Source organism: Dipodomys spectabilis, unplaced genomic scaffold, assembly GCF_019054845.1.
Source record: "Dipodomys spectabilis isolate Male_0828 unplaced genomic scaffold, ASM1905484v1 ptg000783l, whole genome shotgun sequence".
NCBI classification, from domain to species: Eukaryota; Metazoa; Chordata; class Mammalia; order Rodentia; family Heteromyidae; genus Dipodomys; species Dipodomys spectabilis.
Genome location: NW_024871460.1, coordinates 18,961,171 through 18,987,457, shown reverse-complemented (window position 1 = coordinate 18,987,457; position 26,287 = coordinate 18,961,171). Strand labels below are relative to the sequence as shown.

Here is a 26,287-nt window from a genome sequence, read left to right as displayed (position 1 = left end):
AGCAGAGACAAATATATGTGTTGAGTGCATGATGATGATGATGATGATGATGAACTATTATTATTCATTATTATTTGTACTGGTATGGGACTTGAACTCAGGGCCTTACACTGTTTCTTGGCTTTTTGGCTCAAGGCTGGCACTCTACCACGTGAGCCACATTCTGACTTTTTTTTTTTTTTCTGGTTAATTGGAGATAAGAATCTCATAAACATTTCTGCCAGGGCTGGCTTTGAATGGCAGTCCTCAGATCTCAGTCTCCTTGGTAGCTAGGATTATAGGAATGAGTCACTGGAACACAGCTGTCTTATAAATTACTATTATCGTCGTCGTCATCACCATCTGAAATGCACAGATTGAACGCAGGGCCTTTACTTTGCTAGGCAAATGCTCTACCACTGAGCCATGAGTCATACCTCCAGTACCATGTTTTCTGCTAAAGGGGGTTACCAGCAACTGGCTCCAGCAGCCAAATCTTTGCTATTATGGAGGAAATATGGGAACTTCAATTGGCTGCAGGATGAAAAAGTGGCTTCACACTGCAAGGAAAATGCCATTTAATGCTCAGCTGGTTGTTAGTCTATGCTGATTTCAAGTTCAGGAATCCGAGAACAGGTTATTCTTCCCAGGGTTTCTTCTTTAAGATAGCAGAGATGGAACAAGCTATGTTTGTACAGTGCCAATTAGGAGATACCACTGTCACTGGCTCTCAGAGACACAATGTCACCTTGCCCCTGCAGTGGGCTTGTGGGGGAATGAGCAGCAGGAATACTTATTCAGCTAGACTTGCAGCCCTTGAAAACTGCATTCTTCTGCTCAGGTGGCCAGAATGGCATTGATATCCTTAATTTATATTATAAACAAATCTCCCTGGTAAAATGACAGTTTATCAGATCCTAAACTTTCTACTTTAGGAAAATGGGATTAGACATTTTAATAGATGTTAAAGGCAGATAAATGATAGTAGAAATAAGCAATACCATTCCTTCCCCTGTAATTTTTTTTTTTTGGCCAGTATTAGAACTTGAACTCAGGACTTTTTGTTCCCCCTGCAGCTTTTACTCTGACTTAGCTTCTTTTGCTGGTGTTCAACCATGTGAGCCACAGCTCCACTGCTGGCTCTTTTTCTGGTTATTTAGAGATAAGAGCCTCATGGACTTTTCTGTCTAGGCTAGTTTCAAACCATGATCCTCAGACCTCAGCTTCCCGAGTAACTAGGATTACAGGCCTGAGCATCCAGAAGCCTTTCCTCGTGATTTTAGTAAAACGACTCCTGTGAAATAATTTTAAGACAATACTATCTTGTTGCTAGCTTTCATATGAAAATTTGTTTTGATGCTGCCTGTTGACATGATCCTCAAAACTGTGTCAAAACTCCTAAGAGCATGGTAGACACTGGTGATGCTAGGCCCACTTCCTTTCCCTCCTTTCTTCTTCCTTCTTTTCTTCCTTCCTTTCTTTCTCCTATCAGTATTTCTTTTCTCTCCTTCCTCTCTTCTTTCCTTCATTCCTTCTTCCTTCCTTCCTTTCTCTTTTTCTCTTTCTTTCCCTTCTTTCTTTCTTTCTTTCTTGCTTGTTTGCTTGCTTTCCTAACTGCTCCAATTTTATTTCTTATTTCTCCAACTGAGAGGTCAACTATAAGTAAACAACCCAAGGTTAGGAATGGAATCATCTACACAGGTAAAACCAACTGGGTGCTGGTGGATCATGCCTATAATCCTAGCTACTTAGGTGGCTGAGATTTATGGACTGCGGTTCCAAGCCAGCCCAGGCAAGAAAGTCTTGTGAGTCTTATGACCAATTAACTACCAAAAAAGCCAGAAGTGCAGCTGTGGCTCAAGTGGTAGAACACTAGCCTTGAGCAATAAAGTTCTGGGACAGTGCCCAAGCCCTGAGTTCAAGCCCTGGGACAACCACATACATTGTCCCACACAGAGTCTCTCTCTCTCTCTCTCTCTCTCTCTCTCTCAGCAACCAAACCTCCATCACAACAACTTAGCTCATGATTGTTCACTGGAAAACTTCATGTCCAGCATACTGCAGGATAACAGCTTTCAGTGACTAAGGGTGCACTACTTTATCCTGCCAGAACACTATGCTGCCATGTGCCTCAAGCTTTTTTAGAAACAAGGTTGCTGTTCCCCTTCCTGAGTTTTGGACTCAGCAGATCTGCAGCAAGTTGGTGAGTTTGCATTCCTATTATCCTGTTACACTCCCCAATGGTTATGCTGCTGGTACTTCCAGGGAGCATATTTTGGGAACCACTGCAGTACTTAATGTGTTTATGATAAAGATGTTTGGAGAGGCAGGAGTTCAGGCTCATGATCTATGTGGCAGAAACTTTCCTATTTATTTATAAGCCATCTGCTAAAGGAAACAAAACAATTGTTAATAGAGATAATTTCATGGCTAACATTTTTAAATGGTCCATTCAAACCTCCTCCATCATGAATTCTAAATAATCGATATAGCACTATTAGAGGATGAGGAGAATACTTAGCTATCTAGTCAAAGATGAGTTATTAGATTTGAGAGAGAAGAAACATGACCATTTCAAACTAGCAAAAAAATGATTTTGCCTTTAACAGTGATTTGCACGAACCCATTTGGGATCATTTGGTAAAGGCTTTTGGGTAATGTTGGACTTCAGATTAAAGATGACAGACTGATGGGACTCCAGTGCATGTCTGTAATCATTGCTGCTCAGGAGGCTGAAATCTAAAGCTGAGATTTGAAGCCAGCATGGGCAGACAAATCTGAGAGACTCTTACTTCTAATGAACCAGCAGAGCATGGTAGACACTGAGATATCTGAGTCACTCTAGTAGCAAGTAAAGTAAGGAAATGTCCTCTAAAATATCTGAAAAGATATCCCACAGGAGAAGGAAGAAAAATTTAAGATCCATTATTCCACAAAGAGAAGGTTTGTTGTTGTTTTGTTTTTGTGCTGGTCCTGGGTCTTGAACTCAGGGCCTGGGTGCTGTTTCAGAGCTATTTTGCTCAAGGCTAGTGCTCTACCACTTGAGCCACAGCTCCACTTCTGGCTTTTTAAGAAGAGTCATGGACTTTCCTGCCTGGTCTGGCTTCGAACTGCACTTTTCAAATCTCAGCCTCCTGAATAATAATGACTAAAGGTGAGAGCCACCAACACCTGGCCAAAGAGTTTTAGAAAGAAAAAGGGGACATGGCTCGAAAAATAAAAATAAAAAGCCTGAGCTGGGCATCAGTGGCTCAAACCTGTAATCTAGCTACTCAGGAGTCTGAGACCTGAGGATCATGGTTCAAGGACAGACTGGGCAGAAAAGTCTTGTGAGACTCCAATTAACCACTCCAAAACCAAAAGTTGTGCTGTGGCTCAAATGGTAGAGCAATAGCCTTGACAAAAAGAGCTCAGGGACAGCATCCAAGCCCTGAGTTCAAGCCTCACAACTAACATAATAATAATAGTAGTAGTAGTAGTAGTAGTAAGCCTGCCTATGTATGATGATGGCATAGGAATCTCACTGCAAGTTGCTAAACAATAGGGGGAGGGAGATGGGGAAAGGAAGAGCAATAGAAGGGAATATTCTGATTAAATATAATACATACAAGTGTGAAACACCACGGTTAACCCTCTTGGTACAATGCCTATATACTAAAAAAAACGAAAAGACAGGAAAGTAAAACAGGCTATCTTAGGAGGCGGGAGGGTGAGTGAGAATGAATATGGTTGGTGTATTTTATATGCATATGGGAAAACAGAACAATAAACTTGTTGGATTTATTCTAAGGAGGAGAGAAGCAGGATGAGGGAAAGTATGGAGGGGCTGAGGTTGGCCAGGGTACATTTTATATGTGTACGAAAATGTCACAATGAAACTCCTCCCTGGTGCATCGAACGTATGTTAATACAAAGTCTTAATTAAAAAGATAAGAGTAAAAAGTAATTGTGGACTTACCATATGTCTAGTGCTTCTCTAAGTGGCTGAGGTATAGCAGTGAGATAATTTGTTATTATGATACCCTTGCCATCACCACAGAGGGGGAATCTCTAGTCAGTAAGATTAAGTGACTTGCTCAAAGTCATTAGTAGAGCCAGTATTTGAACTCAGGTAATCCTCTTCTAGAACTTTTTGTGTTCTTAACTATTCTGCTGGGGAGGTTCACTACAAAAGGAGGGAATGTTATTAAAGAAAGATCTAAAGAGAATTTCCTAAAGTAGACATAAGCACCCAGTTTGCTAGTGTGAGCTCATGCCCAGCATGATGAATATCTGAACCACGGTACATAATTATGGCATTTCAGGCTACTAGAGATAAAGAGATCATTCTATAAATTACCAGAAAGCAAAATTCCAGGTCACAGGGAATGAGAATCAGGATGGCACTAAAATACTCAGCAGTAGCATTGGGAGCTAGAAGATAAGAAAGCAATTTCTATGAGATCATGGATGAAAAAACTGCAATTTGGGATCAACACCTGCTCAAATTCTCCCATCAAAAGTAAAAGCTGAATGAAGATGGTTCAAGCATGTAAGGACTTAACATTTTACCTTCCATTCTCCTTCTTGAGTTGTTGGAAAACAAAGCCATGGGGAATGCCAAGTGCCATTGTACACTGAAGCATAAATGAAGAAAGAAGGCACAAGACAAAGAAATGATGGTCTTATCTGACTATAAAGGAGTGTCCCAGTATGAGAACTGAGCGGAAACAGTTCCCCAGAACAACTTACCTCCATTGGAACAGGAGGGCAGGAGAGTTTTGGAGGAATGTGCCATTTCCTACAGGTAAATAGAATTGGTTGCTTGATCACTTGGGAAACAAATGTGACATTTATTTCCTAGATCAGTTGTACAAAAAATATCAGGATAGAAGCACAGTAATCTAAGAGATAAAAGGCTTTATAGGAAAGCAAACAACTGTAGTACACCAGTTGTCTCTGTGGTCACTGATGTTTGCACAGCCTCTTTCTTCTTAGCCCGGAAACTGTGAACCTTAGGCTAGAAGAATGGCTGGATGGGGAAGGTGGGTGGGGCAGAGGGTTACAGCCTTATCTGAGACAACAGGTGGTCAAAGCCCAAAATCTACATTGATAAATCAAGACAGTGGAATGTGTTTGCTTCTAGAAAGGAGATTGGGAAGGCAAGCGAAGAAATGGGCTCTCTATTAATTAAACTATTACGTTAAAAGTAAGTGTGTGGGTGTTTAGGTTGTTTTAAGAATATAGTTGTTGTTGAGTGTGTTTGTTTTTGCTTTTGGTATTTTTTTTAAAGGGGGAAGGGGAGCTCAGAAAGGGAGGAAGGTGAACGAATGCAGTCATGCTATTCAGTGTACACTCTGTGGAAGATGAACTACTAACATGTAGGCAGAGATGGGATGAGGAAACTGGGGGAAAGGAAGGGGTGACATTGTCCAAAGAAAGGCGTGTACTCATTACCTGATTTATAAAATGGCAACTCCTCCGTACAACACCTTAATAATATAATATTTAAAAAAGAAAAGAATACAATTGTAAAATTGACTTGTCCAGAGTCAAAACATGGACACCCAAATCTTGCTTCATAATGTGATTTGTATGTGTGTGTGTGTGTGTGTGTGTGAGTGTGTGTGTGTGTGTGTGTGTGTGTGTGTGTGTGTGTGTGTGTGTGCTGGTCTAGGGGCTTGAATTTAGGGCCTGGGTACTATCTCTGACCTTTTTTTGCTCAAGGTTAGTACTCTATTACTTAAGCCACAGCTCCATTTCTGACTTTTTGGTAGTTAATTGGAGGTAAGATTCTCACTGACCTTCCAGTTAGGGCTGACTTCTAACTGTGATCCTCAGATTTTAGCCTCCCGAATAACTAGGATTACAGGCATGAGCCACCAGTGCCGAGCTTCATAATCTGATTTTTAGAACTATGTGATCCAGAAAGTTTTAAAAGATACGTTGAAGCAAGTCTGGTAGCTTTAGTATTAACTTGGAATAAAATGTGGTAAGCTTTCCATGCCCTTCATTTCCACAACCCACATGTATGGGCTAGATCTCTGTCAGGACTTCCACTCTTTAGTAAACAGCGGTTATAAATTACACCTTTGCTAATTCGAGTTGTTCCCGACCAGGACAAACAGAACCACAAGAAAGTCAGTTTCATCCTGCATGGTTTCCCTAGCAACCGTATTACACTGCCATGATAAAGCACCTTTGTAGTAGCTGCTTCTCTTGAATTACAATGTAAATGTTGATGCTTGCCGAGAGACGTCCAAATGGCAACAGGTTTACGGAACCCATTCAGTGAGTGGTTGTTTGCAGCTCTGGAATCCCAGGCTACGGAGCTGAGATCCCAGAGGTGCGCTGAGCCATTTTAGGTGTCCATTCAGCCAAAAACCTCCTTTTTTTTTTTATCCGAACCTCACCGCTCTTCATCTTCCAGCTCATGCGAGCATGCTCACCTATCTGAAAATCTGTAAACTACATAGTACCTGTAGCAATTAGGGCATGAAAAGTGTTGTGGATAAGAATGCTAAAAATGCAATTACGCAACAAGACCCGGCTATCTTTGTGTTTCTTGCCCCCCTCCTCTGAGCTCAAAGTAACTAAAGTCGCTTACTCTTCTGCCCACGTCACTTGTCTTACAAGAGGTTTCAAATACCTTGTGGTGTGCTGCACATTGGATTCTGGATTTCTAAGTTTGTCTGTCTGTCTCTCTCCTTCCGTTGGACCCATAATTCCTAGTGTTTACAAGTTGCCTTTATCCCCCTCTGTTCCTGGTCTTCCCATCCGTAGCCCCTACCTGCCCACCTCCCCACCCCCGGCCTGGGGGAGGGGGAGGAGAAGGAAAAAGTCTGCTCCACGGATTCTCCCTCTGCCCCAGGCTGCCTCGGGGCTGCGAGCAGGCAGGCCACCGCTCCACTCGGGTAAACTTCGGAGTGAGTTACCTGCACTTGGAGAAGGGCCTTACCTGAGTGCGCCTCTGCCAATGGCAGCTCACCTGAGGGAGCTCCGCAGCCAATCACCGCGCAGCTCGTCCCTTGGGCTTGTACCCTTTAGTGAAAGAATTCAGCTTCTTGCGAGAAAGTTACCTGTGGCCGCCCAAGTCCGCCACTGTCTGCCCATTGCCACGATCCAGGAGGGACTCCGCGCCGCCCGGGCCGCCTCTGAGCTCGGCCCCATGTGAGGGCCCCCTCCCCCCCATCCCACCTTTCCGGCTAGGTGAGGGCGCGAGCAGGCGAGCCAGCGAGCGAGCGAGAGTGGTGAGGGGGACGGAAAAAGCAGAATTACCTGTAGCTCTTGTTCTGCCATCTCGGGCGCTCTCACACACCTTCACCTGCACAGACTTGAAAGTCCAGTTTCACCAGAGGCTGAGGCTCCAGGAAAAGGGGAGCGAGTTCATTGGATCAAACATGTCACAAGAGCCGGACAAGTAAGTGGATCACACGCGCCGGCGGCGGCTGCTGCCACTTTGGGCTGATGGCAACTGGTTGGTTATGTTTTGTTTTTTTGTTTTTGCCCCTTTTTCCCCCCTCCAAAGTTGCTATTCGTTTTTTTTCTCGTTTTTTTTCTATTTCTTTTCTTGTTTTTTAAAAAAATTGTATTTATTTATTATTATTATTTTTTGGTGGATCCAGATCTTTCCGGATTGTGTTTGTACCTTGATTAAGAGGAGAAACCCTACAAGGATGTGAATGTTTAATTTTCTCCTTTGGGCTTCGCTAGGAAAAGCAGGGTTTCCTCTTTGCTTCCTCCCTTACGGATGACCTCCGCTCCTGCTCCCAGGACCCGAGGACTTCTTGGGTACTGACAGAGGCTGGGGGTCCACCGGGGCGGGAGACCTGTTGTTCTCCGCTCCTAAGAGGAGATCCACCACCTTGGACTTTCCAAGGCCTTTTTGGAAGTTCAGCGGAATCCCTTGGACTTCTGCAAAGGCCCCGATGGAAACGCGGGTCTCGGCTGCTTTTGTGTGAGCGCAACAAAGAGCTTTTATACCGACGCCGAAACGGCCATCTTCCCCCCCGCACGGCCGGCGCGCGCGTGTCGCCCTGGATCCGAGGCGAGGCGCGGGGCTGGCCGTGATCGCCGGGGCCTCGGTCCCTTCGCCCTCCACCCCGCCATCCGCCTCTCCTCCCGGCTCCAGCCTCCCTCCCTGCCCCTGCATTGTTGGGCCACCTTGCACAGGGTGGCCCGGGCCACGGCCTGCTGCTGCAAATGGGGGAACTGATTGGAGGCCGCGAGTTGGCGCCTCCAAAGGAGCCATTCGCCGGCGCCCGACGGCCGGCCCGGCCCAGGCGCTGCGAGCTGAGGCCGCCACCTCGGGCGTGGTGGGAGGGTGAGCCTGCTGGGGGTGGGGTGGGGAGGCACCCCAGGGCCGTGGGAACGCTTCACTTGCGCCCTTCCCGCCGCAAGAGTCCCCTAAGAGTTCCCAAGAGTCGAGGCCTGCGCCAAGGCTCGCCGGGCCTGGGCCCGCCACCTCCAGGCGGCCTTCCTGGGTCCCAGCCGCAGCCTTGGGGAACGGCTTTGTGCTGGCCCCGGAGGTGGGGCGGAGGGCGGGAGTGGCCGGGAGCCGGAGGTGGGTCCCCAGGCCTGCCTTGGGATTCGGTGGCGACATTCCCTTCCCCCTCCGCGGGTGCGTCCAGGGCTGGCAACTGGCTGCGCCCCATTGGAAGGGCGCAGTGGTGGTCATCCGTTTTGCTTTCGTTCGTAACTTTCCCTTGGCGTGATGGCCTTCCCAAGGAGACCTTCCTGAGGGTGTCCTCGATGAGGCCTGGGCGTCCTGGGACGAGAAGTGGCCAGGGACCAGTCTCAGAGCACCATGGAGAAGAAAGCAGAGCGTCAAGGCCTTGCGGGACCTGATCTGGGATGGGCGGGGTGGTGGTGGGTGAACAACCTTCAAACTAAAGCTGGCAGCGTAGCCGATCCTAACTAAACACATGCTGTCATACTGTAAAATCTACCACGTATTAATGCCACCGTCTCCACACCACGCAAACCCCATGTCTCTCTCTACTACCCAAGTTTGAAAACTTAAGTAGGATTTTGTACTTTTTTGCCTTTGTTTTGTTTTGGTCTTGGTGTCAAATGTGTTTGCCAATCTAGTTAATCAATCACAATCCCTTCTTAGTTTGACTGCTAAGTCGGTCGTGCAAACAGGACTCACACACATTCAGAATGAAAATGCATAGGTATTTGTTTTAACCAAGTTATACTTAGCACCAATAAAGATAATCTATTTTCTATTGAAAATAAGCACTGAACACTAGCATCTGGTTTGACTACTATGCATTACCTAGTTTTTATGGGTACTGAGAGCTGAGATTACACGTTGTACTAGGCTAACATTTAATGAAGGTAGCTTTTATCTAGCCATGGTTTCTGAGACATCATTTTGTTTCCTGGGAAAAGTAGTAACAACAACACAACAATTAGACCTCACTGGTTTTTTTTCTCCTTGGACTGGTAAGAAATGTTTGAAGTCATGCTTGACTTTTGCATCATTTTTTGTGAGTTCTAGCCTAGTTGTCTTAATGTTAATATTCTCTTGAAGGCCTGGCAAGGATGGGTCTAGGTTTTATGGGCCTGGAGCATTTGCAATTGTGTGTATTTGATGGGGTGGGGGGTGGGAGGAGGAAACCTAAAGTTCCTGAGTGAGCACCTTGTGACATTTGCCCACCTGGCTGACAGGGCCTGAAGCCTAAGCCTTTGATTACTTGGCAGTAGGACGCCTGCTCTTATTCATAAATCATCCAAGAAAGCGCACACTTGTGGATTGATCCCACACTCCTAGCAAAGTGTAGGTCATCTTTTTTGGATGGCATAGAAAGAGCTTCTTATTTAGTGAGGAGCATTGTCTTCTTTTATGGTTGACTTTGCAGAATGAAACATTCTGCTTTTTATTTTCTATGCTACTAATGCTACTGCTGTTTAAAACAAGACTTTTAGGACATTTTATCTTTGTATATATTTAAAGATCCTCTACGCCCTTCATCCTAAATTTTTTGAAAGTTTATAATTTTTGTCAATAAATATATATTATCAAGGCAATGCTACTTTAAGACATTCTAATTTTACTGTGAAAAATGCATAAAATATATTCAGAGGCTACATGGGCATATACATATAATAATTGATTTGATACAGATTCAGATTCTCACAGGTAAATGTACTTCCTGATGATGTACTCTCTGCATTCTATTCAAATGGGCATTATGAGAGAAAACAAAGATATACAGGACAGGTCATTTCCATTAGGGGCTTAGTTCAAAGTAAGCCATTAAATAGAATATAAGACTATACCTAATTCAGTGCCTAAAAGTACAAAAAATACAATAGTGGAAAAACAGTTTTCTAAAATATGGCACAATTTATATGTATGAAAAGGGCATAAAAACCTCAATATAAACTACTCATCTATAGGGGGGTTGAAGAGTCAGGAGAAGAGAAAACAGAGTTATGATGAGCAAAACGTAAGATATGCATGTCTGACATACCATAGTGGGACTCTGTGGTGCAATTAATATACCCTAAAAGGAAAAAAAAAAAAAGAATGACTGGAAAGTGAAACAGGTTTAGATGGGGGAGGTAGACACCAGCAGGGGGTGGAGACTAACAAGGAAGATGAGTGAGGATGATTGGGTCTTCATAGTTTATTTGCATGTATCAAAATCAACCAATAAGCTGGGTGCCAGTGGCTCACGCCTGTAATTCTAGCTACTCAGGAGGCTGAGATTTGAGGATTGTGGTTCAAAGCCAGCCTGGGCAGGAAAGTCCATGAGACTCTTATCTCCAAGAAACCACCAGAAAACCGGAAGTGGTGCTGTGGCTCAAGTAGGTAGAGTGCTAGCCTTGAGCTGAATTGCTGAGGGACAGCGTTCAGGCCCCATGACTGACAAAAAAATAAAAATAAAAATCAACCAATAAAACCCATAGAAATTGTTTTAAGAAGGGAGAGAAGGAAGGGGAGAGTGGCAGAATGGGGGAGATTCCTTAGTATACATTGTGTACATACATGGAAATGTCACAATGGAATCTCCCTCCCCCTGTACAACTAAAGTATGTGAAAAATATAGTTTGTAATAAATCCTTTTTTTTCTAGTTCTTTAAAACATTTTTTCTTTATTGAGATTGATTGTATAAATTTCACAGTATTGTGGGATAGTGATACTTAACTAAAGTTACAAACACATTTTAACCTTCATAAGGTACATATTCATTTTCATGGTCTATAAAGCTGATGCATTCTACAATCTTTGACACTACAACTAATTTTTCCAAACCAGGTGCTATATACATTTCTTTCCTTTTGCTTAGTGTAAGCTATTCCCTCTGTCCCTCTCATTCTCTCCCTCCCATTGCTGCCCTTGAGTTGCTTAGTTCAGGCTCATCAATGTCCATGTAATAAATCCTTTTTAAATCTACCTCATTGTTTTGCCCACGTATGGTCATTTTATGTTATAGTTTATGCGTATCTCATGAAGATAACCTTTCAGATATTTGGATAACCTTTCAGATAGTTGAATAATAATAAATTTAAATTTTCTACATTTGGTCATATAAAATATCTTTAGAGTGCCAGTCCTGGGGATTGAGTTTAGGGCCCAAGTGCTGTTCCCGAGCTTTTTTGTTTAAGGCTAGTGTTCTTCCACTTGAGCTCCAACTGCACTTCTAGCTTTTTGGTAGTTTACTGATGATAAGAGTCTCATGGATTTTTCTGCTATCTTTAAACCACGACCCTCAGCTCCCAGCCTCCTGAGTAGCTAGGATTACAGGTGTGGGCCACCAGTGCCTGGCTTCTGCGAAACTCTTGTCTCCAATTAACCACCAGCACACTGGAAGTGGAACTATGGCTCAAAATGATAGAGTGCTAGCCTTGAGCAAAAAGAGCTCAGGGACAGTGGATAGGCCCTGAATTTAAGCCCTACAATGCGGGGGTGGGGGAGTGTCAGAAGGACTTGGGGGGAGGGGAGAAAAAAAGAATGTTAGAGGCAGATAGAAGAGCAAGCGAAATCAAAGGTCCTATCAGAAGGAGGGTACCAGAGGGGAGGACAGTGCGGGTAAATCAGGTGATAGCACCATCAGAGAAATCAACACAATCAGTTCTATCTATATTCATCCAGGTATTTTTACAGTCAAAAAATAAAAGTTATGTTTGCAAGTGGTTCCAGAATCAAGAAGTAATAATACCCAGTGAGTAAAGAACCAATAGCATACACAAATCTGTCTCCTTCCCCAGGTATCATCAGTAAATGTTTTGTGTCCAGTGTTGAGCCTCACAAGGGACTAAAAACCCAAAAGCTTCTTATTAGAAGTGAATAAATACATACACACCGGAAGACCCTTGGGTGTTACACCTAAACGACAAAGTATAGTTAGTGTTGGCTGAATTTCCTGTGTCTCCCAAACTTACTGTAACTTGCCACCTTTCTGCAACTATCTCAGATTGGTAACATTAGCCTTGTGTGCAAAATGAAGCTTACCTTTTTTGACTTCCTCTTGCTATCATTCAGTTTCTGCAAACTACCATCATCAGGACGCTTGAACTTGTCCAATGTTCCCAGATGGCAGGCACTAAAAAGAGTCAGCTTTGGTTGGTGTCTCACTTTTGATGAAGTAAAACTGATACACAGGGCAGTTATCCTACCTAAAAGATTAAAAAAAAAATGCTAGACAACATCATCAAACTCTGATCCAGAAATATTGAAGGTAATTACATGTGTGTTTAATAATAGGAATTCTATGTGGGAACGTGTTAAATAATTATTTCTCAAACTTGTAAAAATATCACCCAAGGGGATTGATAAACTATACATTTCTCTTGGCCTTATTTTAGAGGTGTTGAATCAGACTGTCTAGGAGAAAACCCAGAGAAACTGTATTCAACCCAGGTCCTAGGAACGCCTTATGATATGGGTTGATTACATAATTCCTACTTTAAATTAATACTTAGTATTACATGACAAATATGATTTTTTGTTTTTGGTGGTGGTGGTCATAGGTCTTGAATTCAGGGCCTGGGAACTGCCCCTGAGCTTTTGTATTCAAGGCTAGTGTACTACTATTTTGAACCACAGCACCATTTCTGACCTTTTTGGTAGTTAATTAGAGATGAGTCTTCTCCAGGCTTTCCTGCCTGGGCTGGCTTTGAACCACAATCCTCAGATATCTTCCTGAGTATCTAGGATTACAGGCATGAGCCATCAATGCCTGACTCAAATATGTTTTCTTTGTATATGTGTGCCTGTACTGAGACTTGAATTTGGCCTGGGCACTGTCCTTTAGCTCTTTTGCTCAAGCCTGGTGCTGTACCATTTGAGCCATAGCCTCACTTGTGGCTTTTGGTGGTTAAATGGAGAAAAACTCTCATAGACTTTCCTGCCCTGACTGGCTTCAAACTGTGATCCTGATTTCAGCTTCTTGTGTAGCTAGGATTAGGTGATCACGAGCCACTGATGTCCAGTGATAAATAAAATTTCTGTGCAGCATTTCAAAGCATTTATCCCCTGTGTTCTAAGTGAGTGAAATCTGGGGCCGTCCCTTTGACTTTATGTTCACTCTTGTTGAAGAGCTTCAGGTATAATTTTAACTTGGATGCAAAAATTGGGAGGCCATGTCGGAAGCCGGTGGCTCATAATCCTAGCTGCTCAGGAGGCTGAGATCTGAGGATCAAAGCCAGCCAGGGCAGCAAAATCCGTGTGAGACTCTTATCTCCAAAACACCATCAGAAAACTGGAAGTAGCACTGTGGCTCAAGTGGTAGAGCTCTAGCCTTGAGCTGAAGAGCTGAGGGACAGCACCCAGGCCCAGAGTTCAAGGCCCACAGTCAACCAAAAAAAAAAAGAATTGGAAGGCTTCTTTTAATGTTTGCTTTAATTGTTTTTCTGAACTGTCTCTTCTGGTAGAATAGGGTCCTTTTGATAGGACATTTGTTTGCAGAGCTGCTAAAGACCTGGATTGAAGTGATGTCATTCATCCAAGCTTCAGTTTCTGACTAGCATCTGGGAGCTATATTGCACTAAGAAGCTAAGTGTTGTTCTCCAATTTTATATTGTAACCTAAAGGTAGCATTTATTTTTTTATGGGGGGGAACACTGTCATTTTATTGAATTTAGATTTGATTTTATAACCCACAGTCAAGGGAAAAGACATGTGATGTTGATCCCTGCTGAAATGATTTGATGGGTGTAATTGCCATTTTCTTTCTAGAGCTCACCATAGCGCTGTGGCTGGACCTCCCATTGACTTGTAGTGAGGTCCTGTTTTAAATGACAGCAGAGTCTAGGCCACTGTAAGTATTGTGCTGGAACATATTATTTATGAAGAGGTATACCTAGCTTTTTTTTTTTTTGAGATAGAGTGGTATGTACCCCAGGCTGTTTTCCACCATCCTGCCTCAACTTTTGGGATTACAAGTGTACATCACCATACCTGGCTAGAATTTTCTGCTTGTCCCTGCAAAGCAAAGAAAGGAATTTAGAAAAGTAACCAGCTAAGACATAGAAACAGTTAAACAACAATAACAGCACCCAATCACTCAATAAGATGTACTTGTCTGAAATCTACAGGAAAATGTGATTTCTTTTTTCATGTGGTGGTAAATTTCCTTTTTTTTTAAGAAATCCTTTGATAATTCAGGCAATGGTTTCAGTCATCTTTATGATTTTGGCCCAATTTGGCATAAAATTTTTGGCTATAAATTGAATGCTCTGGTTAAGCAGTACTTTCCCCCTCCCTAACTTCCCATTCTGAGCTAGTATGCCGTTCCTTTCCTCCTTCTCTTTTTTCTTAATCTGTCTTGCTGATGTCACTTTTCTGATATTTTCCTTCTTTTTTTATTTGGTGAGAATTGACACCATGCATAGCTTCTACACGTAGAACTGAATGTGAACCTGAATAATTTTGTTCTGTCAACTTCCCTGGATTCTTTTATAGTATTCATAGTCTCATCAGCCTATCCATGTTCCCTGAGCCAGTGGTTCCCGATGATATCATCTTGCCTTATTTTTAATCTGCTAAGATTAGCTTTGGAAAAAATTGTAAAGTGTTTGTTTAGTGTAAGGAAAGAAATAGCCTACATTTATTACAGTCCTCACTGGCAATCCCTGACCCCTACATTTGTTGGGATGATTGACATTTGCTGTCTTCCCAGACAGCCCAGGAACTCTGGCTCAATTTATGCACATGAGGCTTAGCCTGGAAGGGGAGCCATGGGTTTGGCAAACCTGTCCAGGAAAAATTCCTTAACGAGCAGCAACAGGAGGAATAGGAATTTTTGCTTTGGCCCAATACAACTAGTAGATTGTTTAGTGACAACAACTCATAGCCAGGAGTCCCTAGACGGCTGCACTGACGGTTTTACCAGCAGCTTCACTGGCCTTCAAATCGAGACCTCCGTTTTTTTTTTTTTTGGTTGGTCATGGGGCTTGAATTTAGGGACTGGGGACTGTCCCTGAGCTTTTTTTGCTCAAGGCTAGCGCCCTACTATTTTGAGCCACAGCTCTACTTCTGGTTTTCTGGTGGTTAATTGAAGGTACGAGTCTCAAGGACTTTCCTGCCTGGGCTGGCTTTGAACATGGATCCTTAGATCTCAGCCTCCTGAGTAGCTAGGATTACAAGTGTAAGCCACCAGCGCCCACTCATGACCTCTGAAATTTTAATGGACCCTACTGACTGCCGGCAGCCTGCATAGTTCCATCTTTTAGATGAGTTTAGGACCTTAGGGTCGATTTATTGTGGATTTTAAGGTTTTTTGTTTGTTTTTTTTTTTGAGTTAAGAGTCTTACAGACTTTCCTGCCTGAGCTGGCTTTGAGCAGTGATCCTCCTATCTCAGCTTCTTGAGTAGCTAGGATTATAAGCACTGCCACTGACCCAGGGCTTCCTGCTGTGTTTCTTAATAGTCAATGGTAAATGGTAAATGGTAAAGGGAACTGGATTATAATGGTGAATTGGGATGGAGGCTTTGAAGCCAGAAACCCTTTCTTTGGGGAATCTTTATTCTCCCCCTTCCTAACCTTACTTGGAAGAGAGCTAGACATATTTTGGTGAGTAATAGTGATATTATTTATTATTTATGAAAGCAGTACATTCTGAATTGCATCATGCAATATCAAACAAATAGAGTCTTCAGAGTTTTACACAAAATACTAGAGGGCATTTGGGTAGATTGTTATGAAAATAAGTTGGGTCTGAGAGCTTTCTGGTGCATGTGAATGGGCGTTCAGTGGGAAGCAATCACTGCTGCAGTGGATAGAGTACCTTATTTTACTTTGTAATGAGCATGCCCGTGAACTTGGTGGGGAGCACTTTTGAACTGATCTGATTTCACTTACACTCCCAAGGAAATGCTTCCTTTGCAAGTGTGAATGCCTGTGCTCTCTTTTGCACCAGAGGAAAGCTAAGTTTGCCTGCTGTCCTCTTCTCTTGTTTTGGTCTTTGCCTTTTCTCCAAACTCAGAATGTGCCAAGAAAACTGAACTTGCCAGAGTCACTTCTGACTTAAAGGCATACAAATTTGGATTAGGATATATTTCTTTATTTTTATTTATTTCTTTAATTTTTTTTGTGTGTGTGTGGTGCTAGGAATGGACCCCAGCACTTCTTACATTGCTAGGCAAGGTCTCTTAAGATTTGGACCGGGTTTGGTTTTTGATTTTTTTAGTTTATTTTTTAAAAGCTTCTATTCACTGTATGGGGGAGGATTTCATTGTTACATCTCTACACATTTCATCAGGGTTTGAAGAAGGAAAGGTTGAAGGAGAGAGAAAGGGAAAGAGGGAAGGAGAAAGAAACAGCTTGAGCAGGAAGAAACTTCTAATATTATCTACTCGGGAGGGGCCTGTATTTGTTTGGCAATCTAAGCCTTGTCTTTGGCAGGACTGCAGAGCTGGCTGGGGGTTGGGGTTGGGATGGCACATGGCTGTTTGGTTTCTTGGGGAATGGGGTTTTGATTTTTAACTTGAAGCCTAGAATCCTGGAACTGGGACAAAACTTAGGAATCATGTAAGACATGGGGGTAACTGAGTTAAGGATTTGGAGATAAATATTTTGGAAGAAAAGTATCTTTCTTTCCTTCCAGGCTGCATGTTGGGGTTGAAAGAATGCAGAAGAGTCTAGGTATTATGTTTTTCAGGGAGAGTAGATCCTGGGAGGTTTTACGTGTTTACCACACCATTGTTTTGGTGAGGAGCATCACTGTTGCTAGCATTCTGAGTGTCCTTTTCTCCTTCCAGAGGGCTTTCAGCTTATGGAGGCTGATAGATGGTGATTTTAGCAAAACTGGAGCATGTCAGGCCCATTGGGCCTGGTTTCTGTTCAGGATTTTCCCTTCTCTCCTTTTCCAGAATCCAGGATGGTCTGACTGAGACAGATATCCACAGACAGATGACGCAGGAGAAATTCTAGGCTTATGTAGAACTGAAAAGGGAAGCTAGATAGTGAAATGAATGGTTTAACTAGAGGCCTTCAGCACAGCCTGGCCAGGCTGGTAGATAAGCAATAGGAGGAAATCAGATTAGAAAGGCTGGCAGGGTCTCTGAGAACTTCTTCCCACAGAAAGCCCAGGAAGTGGTTTGCTTTAGGCAAGCTCGTGGAACGAGAACGAAATGATACCAGAATGAACAGAACATTGAATAAAATTTAATAAGTTGAAACCATAAGTAGGTGAAAGAGATGACTTTCCTTTTCCCTCCTCTCCCTCCCTCTTTTCTTCTTCCTTCATTTCCCCTTCTCCTTGTTTCTTCTTTCTTTCCCCTTCTCATCCATTTCTTCCTCTTCCTTCTCCTTCCCTTCCTCCTTTCTCCTTTCTTTCCTCCTTCATTGGCTTCTCCTTTTCTTCTTCAGCATGCTTCTTTTCTTTTCTCTTTAATAAAACATAATTCAGAGACACTCATTGTCAGAAAATATTTGCCACCTGTATAGTTTAGAAAGTGTTCAGAAATAGTATTAAATAATACAAGGTTAAGAAGAAACTGCATTTTCACTTTAAGAAGCAAGCAGAATTCTATTTCGCTTCAGGGCATACAACTGACAATCACTTCAATCAGGAATGAAATCTCTGGTAAGCTACCAAGCTTCAGAATTTTAAAGTCTCTGAAGCTGATTTTCTGTGGTCAGTAGCCCTTGGAAAGTTCTTGTATATAAGGAATTTTGATTAGGTCCCAGGCATTCATGATCCTTCTGCACACCAGGATTTGTTTTTAGCTGCCTTGGAGTCATGATGTAGTTTTTTAAAAGCCTATCTATCTTCTGTATTTTGAAGATATTGTAATTTTGAAGATAAAGGGCAAATGCCACAGGAGACATACCGTCAAAAGCATGAGTGGACAATTCACAAATCCATGCAAGTGGCTAATAAACATACAAAGCAACTTTTTTTTTTTTGGTCATGGGGCTTGAACTCTGGGCCTGGGCGCTCTCCCTCAGCTCTTCAGCTCAAGGCGAGCGCTCTACCACTTGAGCCACACATTTCCAGTTTTCTGAGTAGTTTATTGGAGATAAGAGTCTCACGGACTTTCCTGACCGAGCTGGCTTTGAACCGTGATCCTCAGATCTCAGCTTCCTAAGTAGCTAGGATTACAGGCGTGAGCCATTGGTGCCCGGCAACATTTTGTTAACACTCTAAGAAACGTAGATAATGTGACAGAACCATCCAAATTGCCCTGTCAAATTGGCCAAGATGAACTAGGTTTTGTTAAAATACCAATACTGGGAGATTAAAATTTATTATAAACTTTCCAAAAAGAGGTTGCAAAATCTATCTGTTCAGATGTATCTACCCATTGACACCTGAATTCCAGTTTTTATTTTAAGGAAACACAAGGGTAAGCATAGCATTAGTTTGAACGCAGGGCCTAGGTGCTGTTCCTGAGCTTTTGTGCTCAAGGGTAGCTCTCTACCACTTGAACTACAGTTCCACTTCTGTGTTTGTGTGGAGAGAAGACAGAGAGACAGAGAGAGAGAGAGAGAGAGAGAGAGAGAGAGAGAGAGAGAGAGAGAGAATGTGTGCATGTGTGTGCGCCATTAACCACCATCACTTGACCTTTTTTGTTTGTTGTTGTTGTTTTAAAGACAGGATCTCTACATAACTCAGGCTGATCTGCCCCAGTGTTGGGTATACCCTATGCCCAGCTACAGCATTAGTTCTGGTGTTTTTGTTGTTGTTATTATTTTGCCAGTTGTGGGGCTTGGGCCTGGGCACTGACCCTGAGCTTCTTTTGTTCAAGGCTTACACTCTACCACTTGAGCCACAGTGCTACTACTTCTGGCTTTTTCTGTTTATGTGGTACTAAGGAATCAAACTGAGGGCTTCATGAATGCTAGGCAAGCACTCTACCACTAAGCTACATTCCTAGCCCCAGAATTGGTGAAAAAATTAGAAAACCCTAAATGCCTAGCTATATAAAACTGGTTTAGTAAATCACAGCTCAGTAAGATGGTGGAATACAATGCAATCATCATAAACCATATAATGGAAGAAATGTTTAATGACAGAAGAAAATATTCACAGAATGTTCCAAGTACATTATTTATAAATATAAAGAAAGAAAAATAAACAAATACACAAGTCAAAAAACCTGGATGGAAAAAATACAGATACTTCTTTGTCTTCCTTGTGCTTCCCTAGTTTGCCAGTGTGTTTGCTCTGCTTTTGGGATTACAGAGAAATATTAAAGGTCACTTGTAAGAAAAAACATTCTGTTATAGCTATATTAAAAATAACACATTTATCAGGTGCGAGTGGCTCATATCTATAATTGTAGCTACTCAGGAGGTTGAGATCTAAGGATTGGGACTCAAAGCCAACCTGGGAAAGAAAGAAAAACAAAAGCAATGTGAAGCTTAAAGTGGAAGTAGACTTTTAATAAAAATATGAGTAAAACAAAGCAATCTTTCTGGGTGCTGGTGGTTTACACCTGTAATCCTAACCACTCAGGACTACCAAAAGAAAAAAAAAAGCCAGGAATGAAGTTGTGGCTCAGAGTGGTAAATAGTGCTCTAGCCTTGAGTACTATTGCCCTGAGTTCAAGTGTCAGGACTGGCTGCATGCTCCTATACATGTGTGCGAGGGTGTTGCGTACGTGTGTGCATGTGCACACACACACACACACACCCTATACAAAGTGAAAAAACTTTCTGCATGCTTACGCTCCCTGACACTGTGTGCAAATGGAACAAATGTGGACCTCCTAAATTGTTCCTCACTAGTTTGGATATGGTTGGACTTGTGTCTCATCAACCTTAACATTTGAATTTCTGTGCAAGCCTAATTCTTTTCTGTGTGTGTGTGTGTGTGTGTGTGTGTGCACGTGCCAGAACTGGGGCTTGAACTCAGGGTCTGGGTCCACCTGAATAGTCAGGATTACAGGCATGAGCCACCAGCATCTGACTGCATTTAATATTTTTGAGGAGAGCTTAGAAGATTACTTCTTCTAAAGATGAAAAGCACTATAGGCCAGTTTGAGTTGCTGTGATTTTTTAAAAAAAAATAACCATTTTTTCCATAACTCACATTTGCTTCTTGCCAGGAGAGATTGAACATATGGCTCATCTAACAGCTCCTACAAGCTAGTACATAGGTCATGTCGAACGAGCTTGGGTTTGTTAGTTGAACTGCCTGAGATTGCATCATTAGATTCACTGCCAGTACCTTTAAGGAAGTTTTGTCACAAAGATGAACTTATTTGCTTATCAATCTATCCAAGGAGAAGAAGAGCATCTAAAGCAGAGAACAAAAAGTACGTGATGTAAACTTTTTGCCAAGAAAAAAAAAAAGGCCCTGAAGAATTGCAGAATTACTGGGTCTGCCAAAATATGTCAAGAAAAAAAAAAAAAAAGAGGCTTAAAATGGAAGTAGACTTTTATAAAATGTAAGCAAAATTAAGCAATCTTGCCAGGCACCACTGGTGGCTCACACCTGTAATCCTAGCTACTCAAGAGGCTGAGATTTGAGGATTATAGTTCAAAGTCAGCTGGGGCAGGAAAGTCCATGATACTCTTATCTCTAATTAGTTACCAGAAAACCGGAAGTGGTGCTGTAGCTATTTAACAGATTCTAATGTGTGCATGCTTATTATGAAAGGTTATACAAAATAACCTACCATTTTTACATCATTCACGCTATTCTGTATTTTATTTTATTTTATTTTTTTTGCCAGTCCTGGGGCTTGAACTCAGGGCCCAGGAACTGTTTCTGAGCTTCCTTTCTAGCACTTGAGTCACAGCACTACTTCCAGCATTTTCTGTTTATGTGACACTGAGGAATCGAACCCAGGGCCTCATGCATGCAAGGCATGCACTCTACCACTGAGCCACCTCCCCAGCCCCAGAATAAATATTTTTTATTTTAAAATTTAAAGTAATTACTTTCTATAATTATAGAAGCCTCCCCTAAAAGGAAATTTGACCATTGTTTCCTTTGCTGGTTACGAGTACTTAATATTTGCTGTAGTAGAGGCTTTAAACTGGCAACACCGTGTTAGTTTTTTCTAATTTTTAAATTTTACAATGTTTAACTGATGAAATCATAAGAATTATACGTTAATGGGGTACAATGTAACATTGATTCATGTTTACATTGTGTGATGCTTAAATCAATGTTTTTTTGTTGTTGTTGGTGGTGGTCCTGAGGCTTGAAGTCTTGGCCTGGGCACTGTCTCTGAGCATCTTTTGCTCAGGGCTAGGGCTCTACCACTTGAGCCATAGCATCACTTCCAGCTTTTTTTCTGAGTAGTTTATTAGAGATAAGAGTGTCATGGACTTTCCTGTCTAAGCTAGCTTGATCCTCAAATCTCAGCCTTCTGGGTAGCTAGAATTATAGGCTTGAGCCATTGGCACCTGGCTAAACATATTTATCTACTTAGGCATTCATCAATTCTTGTGGTACAAGCTCTTAAAATCTTTCAAGGTTTTGGAATGCATAATACATAATTGTGCTATACTTTATGCACATAATTGTGTATAATATTGCACAACATTCCAGAGCTTCTTGCTTTTACCTAATTGTAATTTAGTGCCCATCAGTGAACCTTTCCAACTCCCCACCTGAATTTCCCTCCCTATCCTATTTCTGGTAGTGACCTTCTCCTCTCAACTCATACAAGATCATTCTTTTTTTTAAATTTATCTATTTAGCTATTTGTGTGTGTACTGTTCCTAGAGCTTGAAGTCTGGGCCTGAGCCATGTTCCTGAGCTTTTTTCCTCAAATCTAGCAATCTACCACTTGAGTCACAATTTTACTTTCAGCTTTTTGGTGGTTAATTGGAGATAAAGAGTCTCACTTGGACTTTCCTACATGGTCTGGCTTTGAACTGCAGTCTTCCTATCTCAACCTCCTTAATAGGTAGGATTACAGGAGTGAGCCACTGGTACCCAGCTTCTGGTAAGTGTTTTTATTTTTTATTTTTAACCAGTCCTGGGGCTTGGACTCAGGGTCCGGGCACTGTCCCTAAGCTTCTTCTGTTTATGACCAGTGCTCTCCCACTTGAGCCACAGTGCTATTTCTGGTCTTTTCTGAGTAGTTTATTGGAAATAAGAATCCCATGGACTTTGCTGCTTTGGCTGGCTTGAAACTGCAATCCTAGTAGTTAGGATTGCAGGCATAGATTCCATACAGGAGTGAGATCAGACAGGGCTTGCTTATTTGGGCCTAGCTTACTTTACTTAATATAATGACATTTAATCCCATTCATATTGTTCCAAATGAAAAGATTTCCTTTATTTTTTATTTTAATTTTTTTTGTTGGTCGTGGGCCTGAACTCTGGGTCTGGGCTCTGTCCCTCAGCTCTTCAGCTCAAGGCTAGCACTCTACCACTAGAGCCACAGTGTCACTTCCTATTTTTGTTTTTTAAATAGAATAATGCTTCATAGTGTCTGCATTCCAAATTGTCTTTACCCATTCTTCAGTTTGATGAGACCGTTAGGTGGTTTTCATTTCTTAGCTTTTGTGTATAGTGTGATAATGAACATGCAAAGGAAGTTATAAGCATTTTTAGGTCCTTGGCACATCATTTGATTATGTCCTCTCAATAGTAATGGAAGTTCTATTTCTGACATGGACTCAACAACGTAAGAGACTTTTTTTGGTCTACTGGAATAGTGAAAAATAGTGTTATTTTGTGGTTTTAACATGCAGTTTCATAATAAATGAGATTAAACATCTCCTTAGACCAGTAGAGATGATTCATTCCCTTTTCAGGGCAGCTGCTGTCTTCCTCCCGTGCTACACATGCTTGTGCATGTTCTGAAAGCAGGTAGCTGCCAAGGGGTACGCTGGGGCTGCCATCCAGCTGTGCTTTTTCTCTGGTGTATTCCCAGAGGAAGGAGCCCACCTCTGTGCACCAGAGTCACATTCTTTAATAGTGGCTTGTGTCTATGCCTCAATCTCTACCCCCTGTAAACTCTTAACCCTTTCATTAAGATGCTGGCTTTCATTTCCTCCGAAATGAGTTCATGCTTTAAAAAATATTCAGTGGCTTATATGTTTTGATGTCAAAAACTATTATTTTCGTATTTGTGTGTGAGGGCACTTTCAAATACTGACAGGTTTTTTGTTTGTTTGTTTTCCTCTGGTTGGTTGTGGGGCTTGAACTCTTGGCCTGGGCACTGTCCCTCAGCACTTCAGCTCAAGGCTAGCATTCTACCACTTGAGCCACAGTGCCTCTTCTGTTTTTCTGAGTGGTTTATTGGAGATAAGAGTCTCTTAAGGACTTTCCTGCCAGGGCTGGCTTTAAACCAGCAATACTCAGATCTCAGCCTCCTGAGTAGCTAGGATTACAAGTGTGAGCCACCAGCACCTGGCCAAGTATGGACAGTTTTAAGATCCATCTGTAAGGACTTAACTCATTAAATGTGTTTCCTTTATTTTAGTTAGCCTTTTCTAAGGTTATTTAAATGGCCCTGTTTTTTCATACTTAATTGTAAAATGTCTGAAAATGACACCATCCAGAGCTGTCAGTATTTGCAATCTGTATGTTTACTCCCTTTTCTGTGCATAAAAACATTCTACGTACAGAAACAGTGGGATAAAGGTGAGCCAATTCAGCCTGATACTCACTAGATACCATGTTGGAAATGAACTATACAACTTGGGGGGGAGGGAAGACGGGAGGGGAAACGGGGAGAGAATAGGGAGGGGGTAACACTGTTCAAATGAAATGTACTCATTACCTGATTTATGTAACCGTAAACCGCTGTACCTCACCTTTACAATAAAAGACAGAAAGAAAAAGTACTACATACACAGAGATGAGATATTGCTTTACATACTGTTTATTTATGTACACTGGTGAGGTTGAATTGAGGGCCTTGTACATGTTAGGCAAATGAGCTACATCCATCCTTAGTGATAGCATCTTAGTACTCTGCACTGTCTGGTCTTGAACTTATTTCTGTTTCAACCTATGAAGTAACTGAGATTACTGGCATGTGTCACCATGTCAGCTTGTAGTTTATTTCTATTTTTTTATTTTATTTTTTGGGTCCAGTTGTGGGGCCTGAACTCTGGGCCTGGGCGCTGTCCCTCAGCTCTTCAGCTCAAGGCTAGTGCTTTACCACTTGAGCCACAGCGCCACTTCCGGCTTTTTTCTTTTTTACTTATGTGGTGCTGAGGAATCGAACCCAGGGTCTCATGCATGCAAGGCGAGCGCTCTACCACTGAGCCACCTTCCCAGCCCCCTGTAGTTTATTTTTAAATTGATCTTTACTACAAATTGCTTTCCATGGCCATAAATATTTCAATGGTATCATTGAATGGATGGATCCAATTTAATTTAACCATTTAGATTTTTCTCTCAGGTTTTTTTTATCTTTTAAATACTTCAGGGTTTATCTTTATAGGTAGATCTTTGCACATTAAAAAAAATGTATGTAGTTATAAAAAGGCGTTTCAAGCCAACAAGTCAGATTGTGAGTACCATGCATCTTGCTCAATATCTCCCTTTCACCATCCTATCCATACCCTCCAGTTATATAGTTCAGCTCTTACGTGATGTACGTTGAATACAGTGATTGTATTTGTCCCCCCTTCCCTCTCCATTCCTTTGTCTCTCCTTCTTGCCCCTCCCACCAAGACAATTCTTAAATATATTCAAATGAATAAAAAATTCCTTATGAAAAGACATGTAGTTTTTGAAGATATTTCCTTCATATTTCCAAATTGCCCTCCAGATACTTCCCCTCAGTTAGCACTGCCGTCAACACTGTTTGTGAAAGAGCAGGATTCCACATTCCTTTTCTTTTTTGGGGGGGCGGGAGGGTGCAGAAAGCTTGACTCTCTGGGCCTGGGGCTGTCCCTGAGCCTTTTTGCTTGAGGCTAAGCACTCTGCTACTTGAGCCCCCACTCCATCCAGCATTTGTTGTTGTTATTGTTATTTTGTTTTGGGGGAGTTTTGTTTATTTGTTTTTAGCTAATTGGAGATTACTTGGAATTTCAAGGGCTTTGCTGTCCAGGCTGGCTTCAAACTCCAGTCCTCAGATCTCAGTCTCTTGAGTAGCTAGGATTACAAGGGTGAGCCACCTGTGCCCACTTCCATGCTCCTTCTTGAACAATGTCTTTTATTTTGGCTTAGTCTTTGCCAATTTTTACTTATTTGTTTTTTAAATTTTAGTAATGGTTCAAAGGGGTTCATTTTCACAGTTTTGCCTATTTTTAGAGAGACTGGAAAAGGTAACTTACTTTAAACTATATTTCCTCTTTTTTTGTATGTGTATGTGGGTTGTGGGGCTTAGATTCAGGGCCTGAGCACTCTTCCTGAGCTCTTTTGCTCAAGGCTAATGCTCTACCACCTTAAGCCACAATTTCACTTCCGGTTTTCTAGGGGGGTTAATTGGAGATAAGAGTCTCATTGGACTTTCCTGCCTGGTCTGGTTTTGAACCACGGACCTCAGATCTCAACCTCTTGAATAGCTAGGATTACAGGTGTGAGCCACCATGGTCCCGCTGGGCATATTTTTAAACTGAACTCTTTTTGTTGTTGTTGTTGTTGTTTTTTGGGTCCGGTCGTGGGGCCTGAACTCTGGGCCTGGGTGCTGTCCCTCAACTCTTCAGTTCAAGGCTAGCGCTCTACCACTTGAGCCACGGTGCCACTTCTGGCTTTTTACTTTTTGCTTTTGTGGTGCTGAGGACTCGAACCCAGGGCCTCAGGCATGCAAGGCAAGCGCTCTACCACTGAGCCACCTTCCCAGCCCTAAACTGAACTCTTTATATGTACACTCATCCTCGTCCCACTGCTTACTGGTGGGGTGACCTTGGGTAAGTTATTTAATCTTTCCAGGTTCCAATTTCTCCTTTATGACACAGGGGTAATAATAGTAGCACTGGGGTGAGGGATATAAACTGTAGAGCAG

The 26,287-nt window shown here is 42.2% G+C and overlaps 1 protein-coding gene and 1 long non-coding RNA gene across 2 annotated transcripts in view; one reads left to right on the top strand and one right to left on the bottom strand.

Moving 5' to 3' along the window:
* Nucleotides 1-6,406: 6,406 nt before the first annotated feature.
* LOC122102344 lies at nt 6,407-7,339 on the bottom strand. The gene is made up of 3 exons (XR_006146485.1): nt 7,237-7,339; nt 6,917-6,999; nt 6,407-6,437 (listed from the first exon to the last, which is right to left on the bottom strand). It is a non-coding gene; the product is annotated as an uncharacterized LOC122102344 (long non-coding RNA).
* Nucleotides 7,306-26,287, top strand: part of Grhl2 (grainyhead like transcription factor 2) — a 129,471-nt gene continuing 110,489 nt past the window's right edge. The window contains exon 1 of the mRNA XM_042672982.1: nt 7,306-7,378. Coding sequence (XP_042528916.1) covers nt 7,359-7,378 — 20 coding nt within the window. The 5' untranslated portion in view covers nt 7,306-7,358. The remainder of the gene's footprint in view (nt 7,379-26,287) is intronic.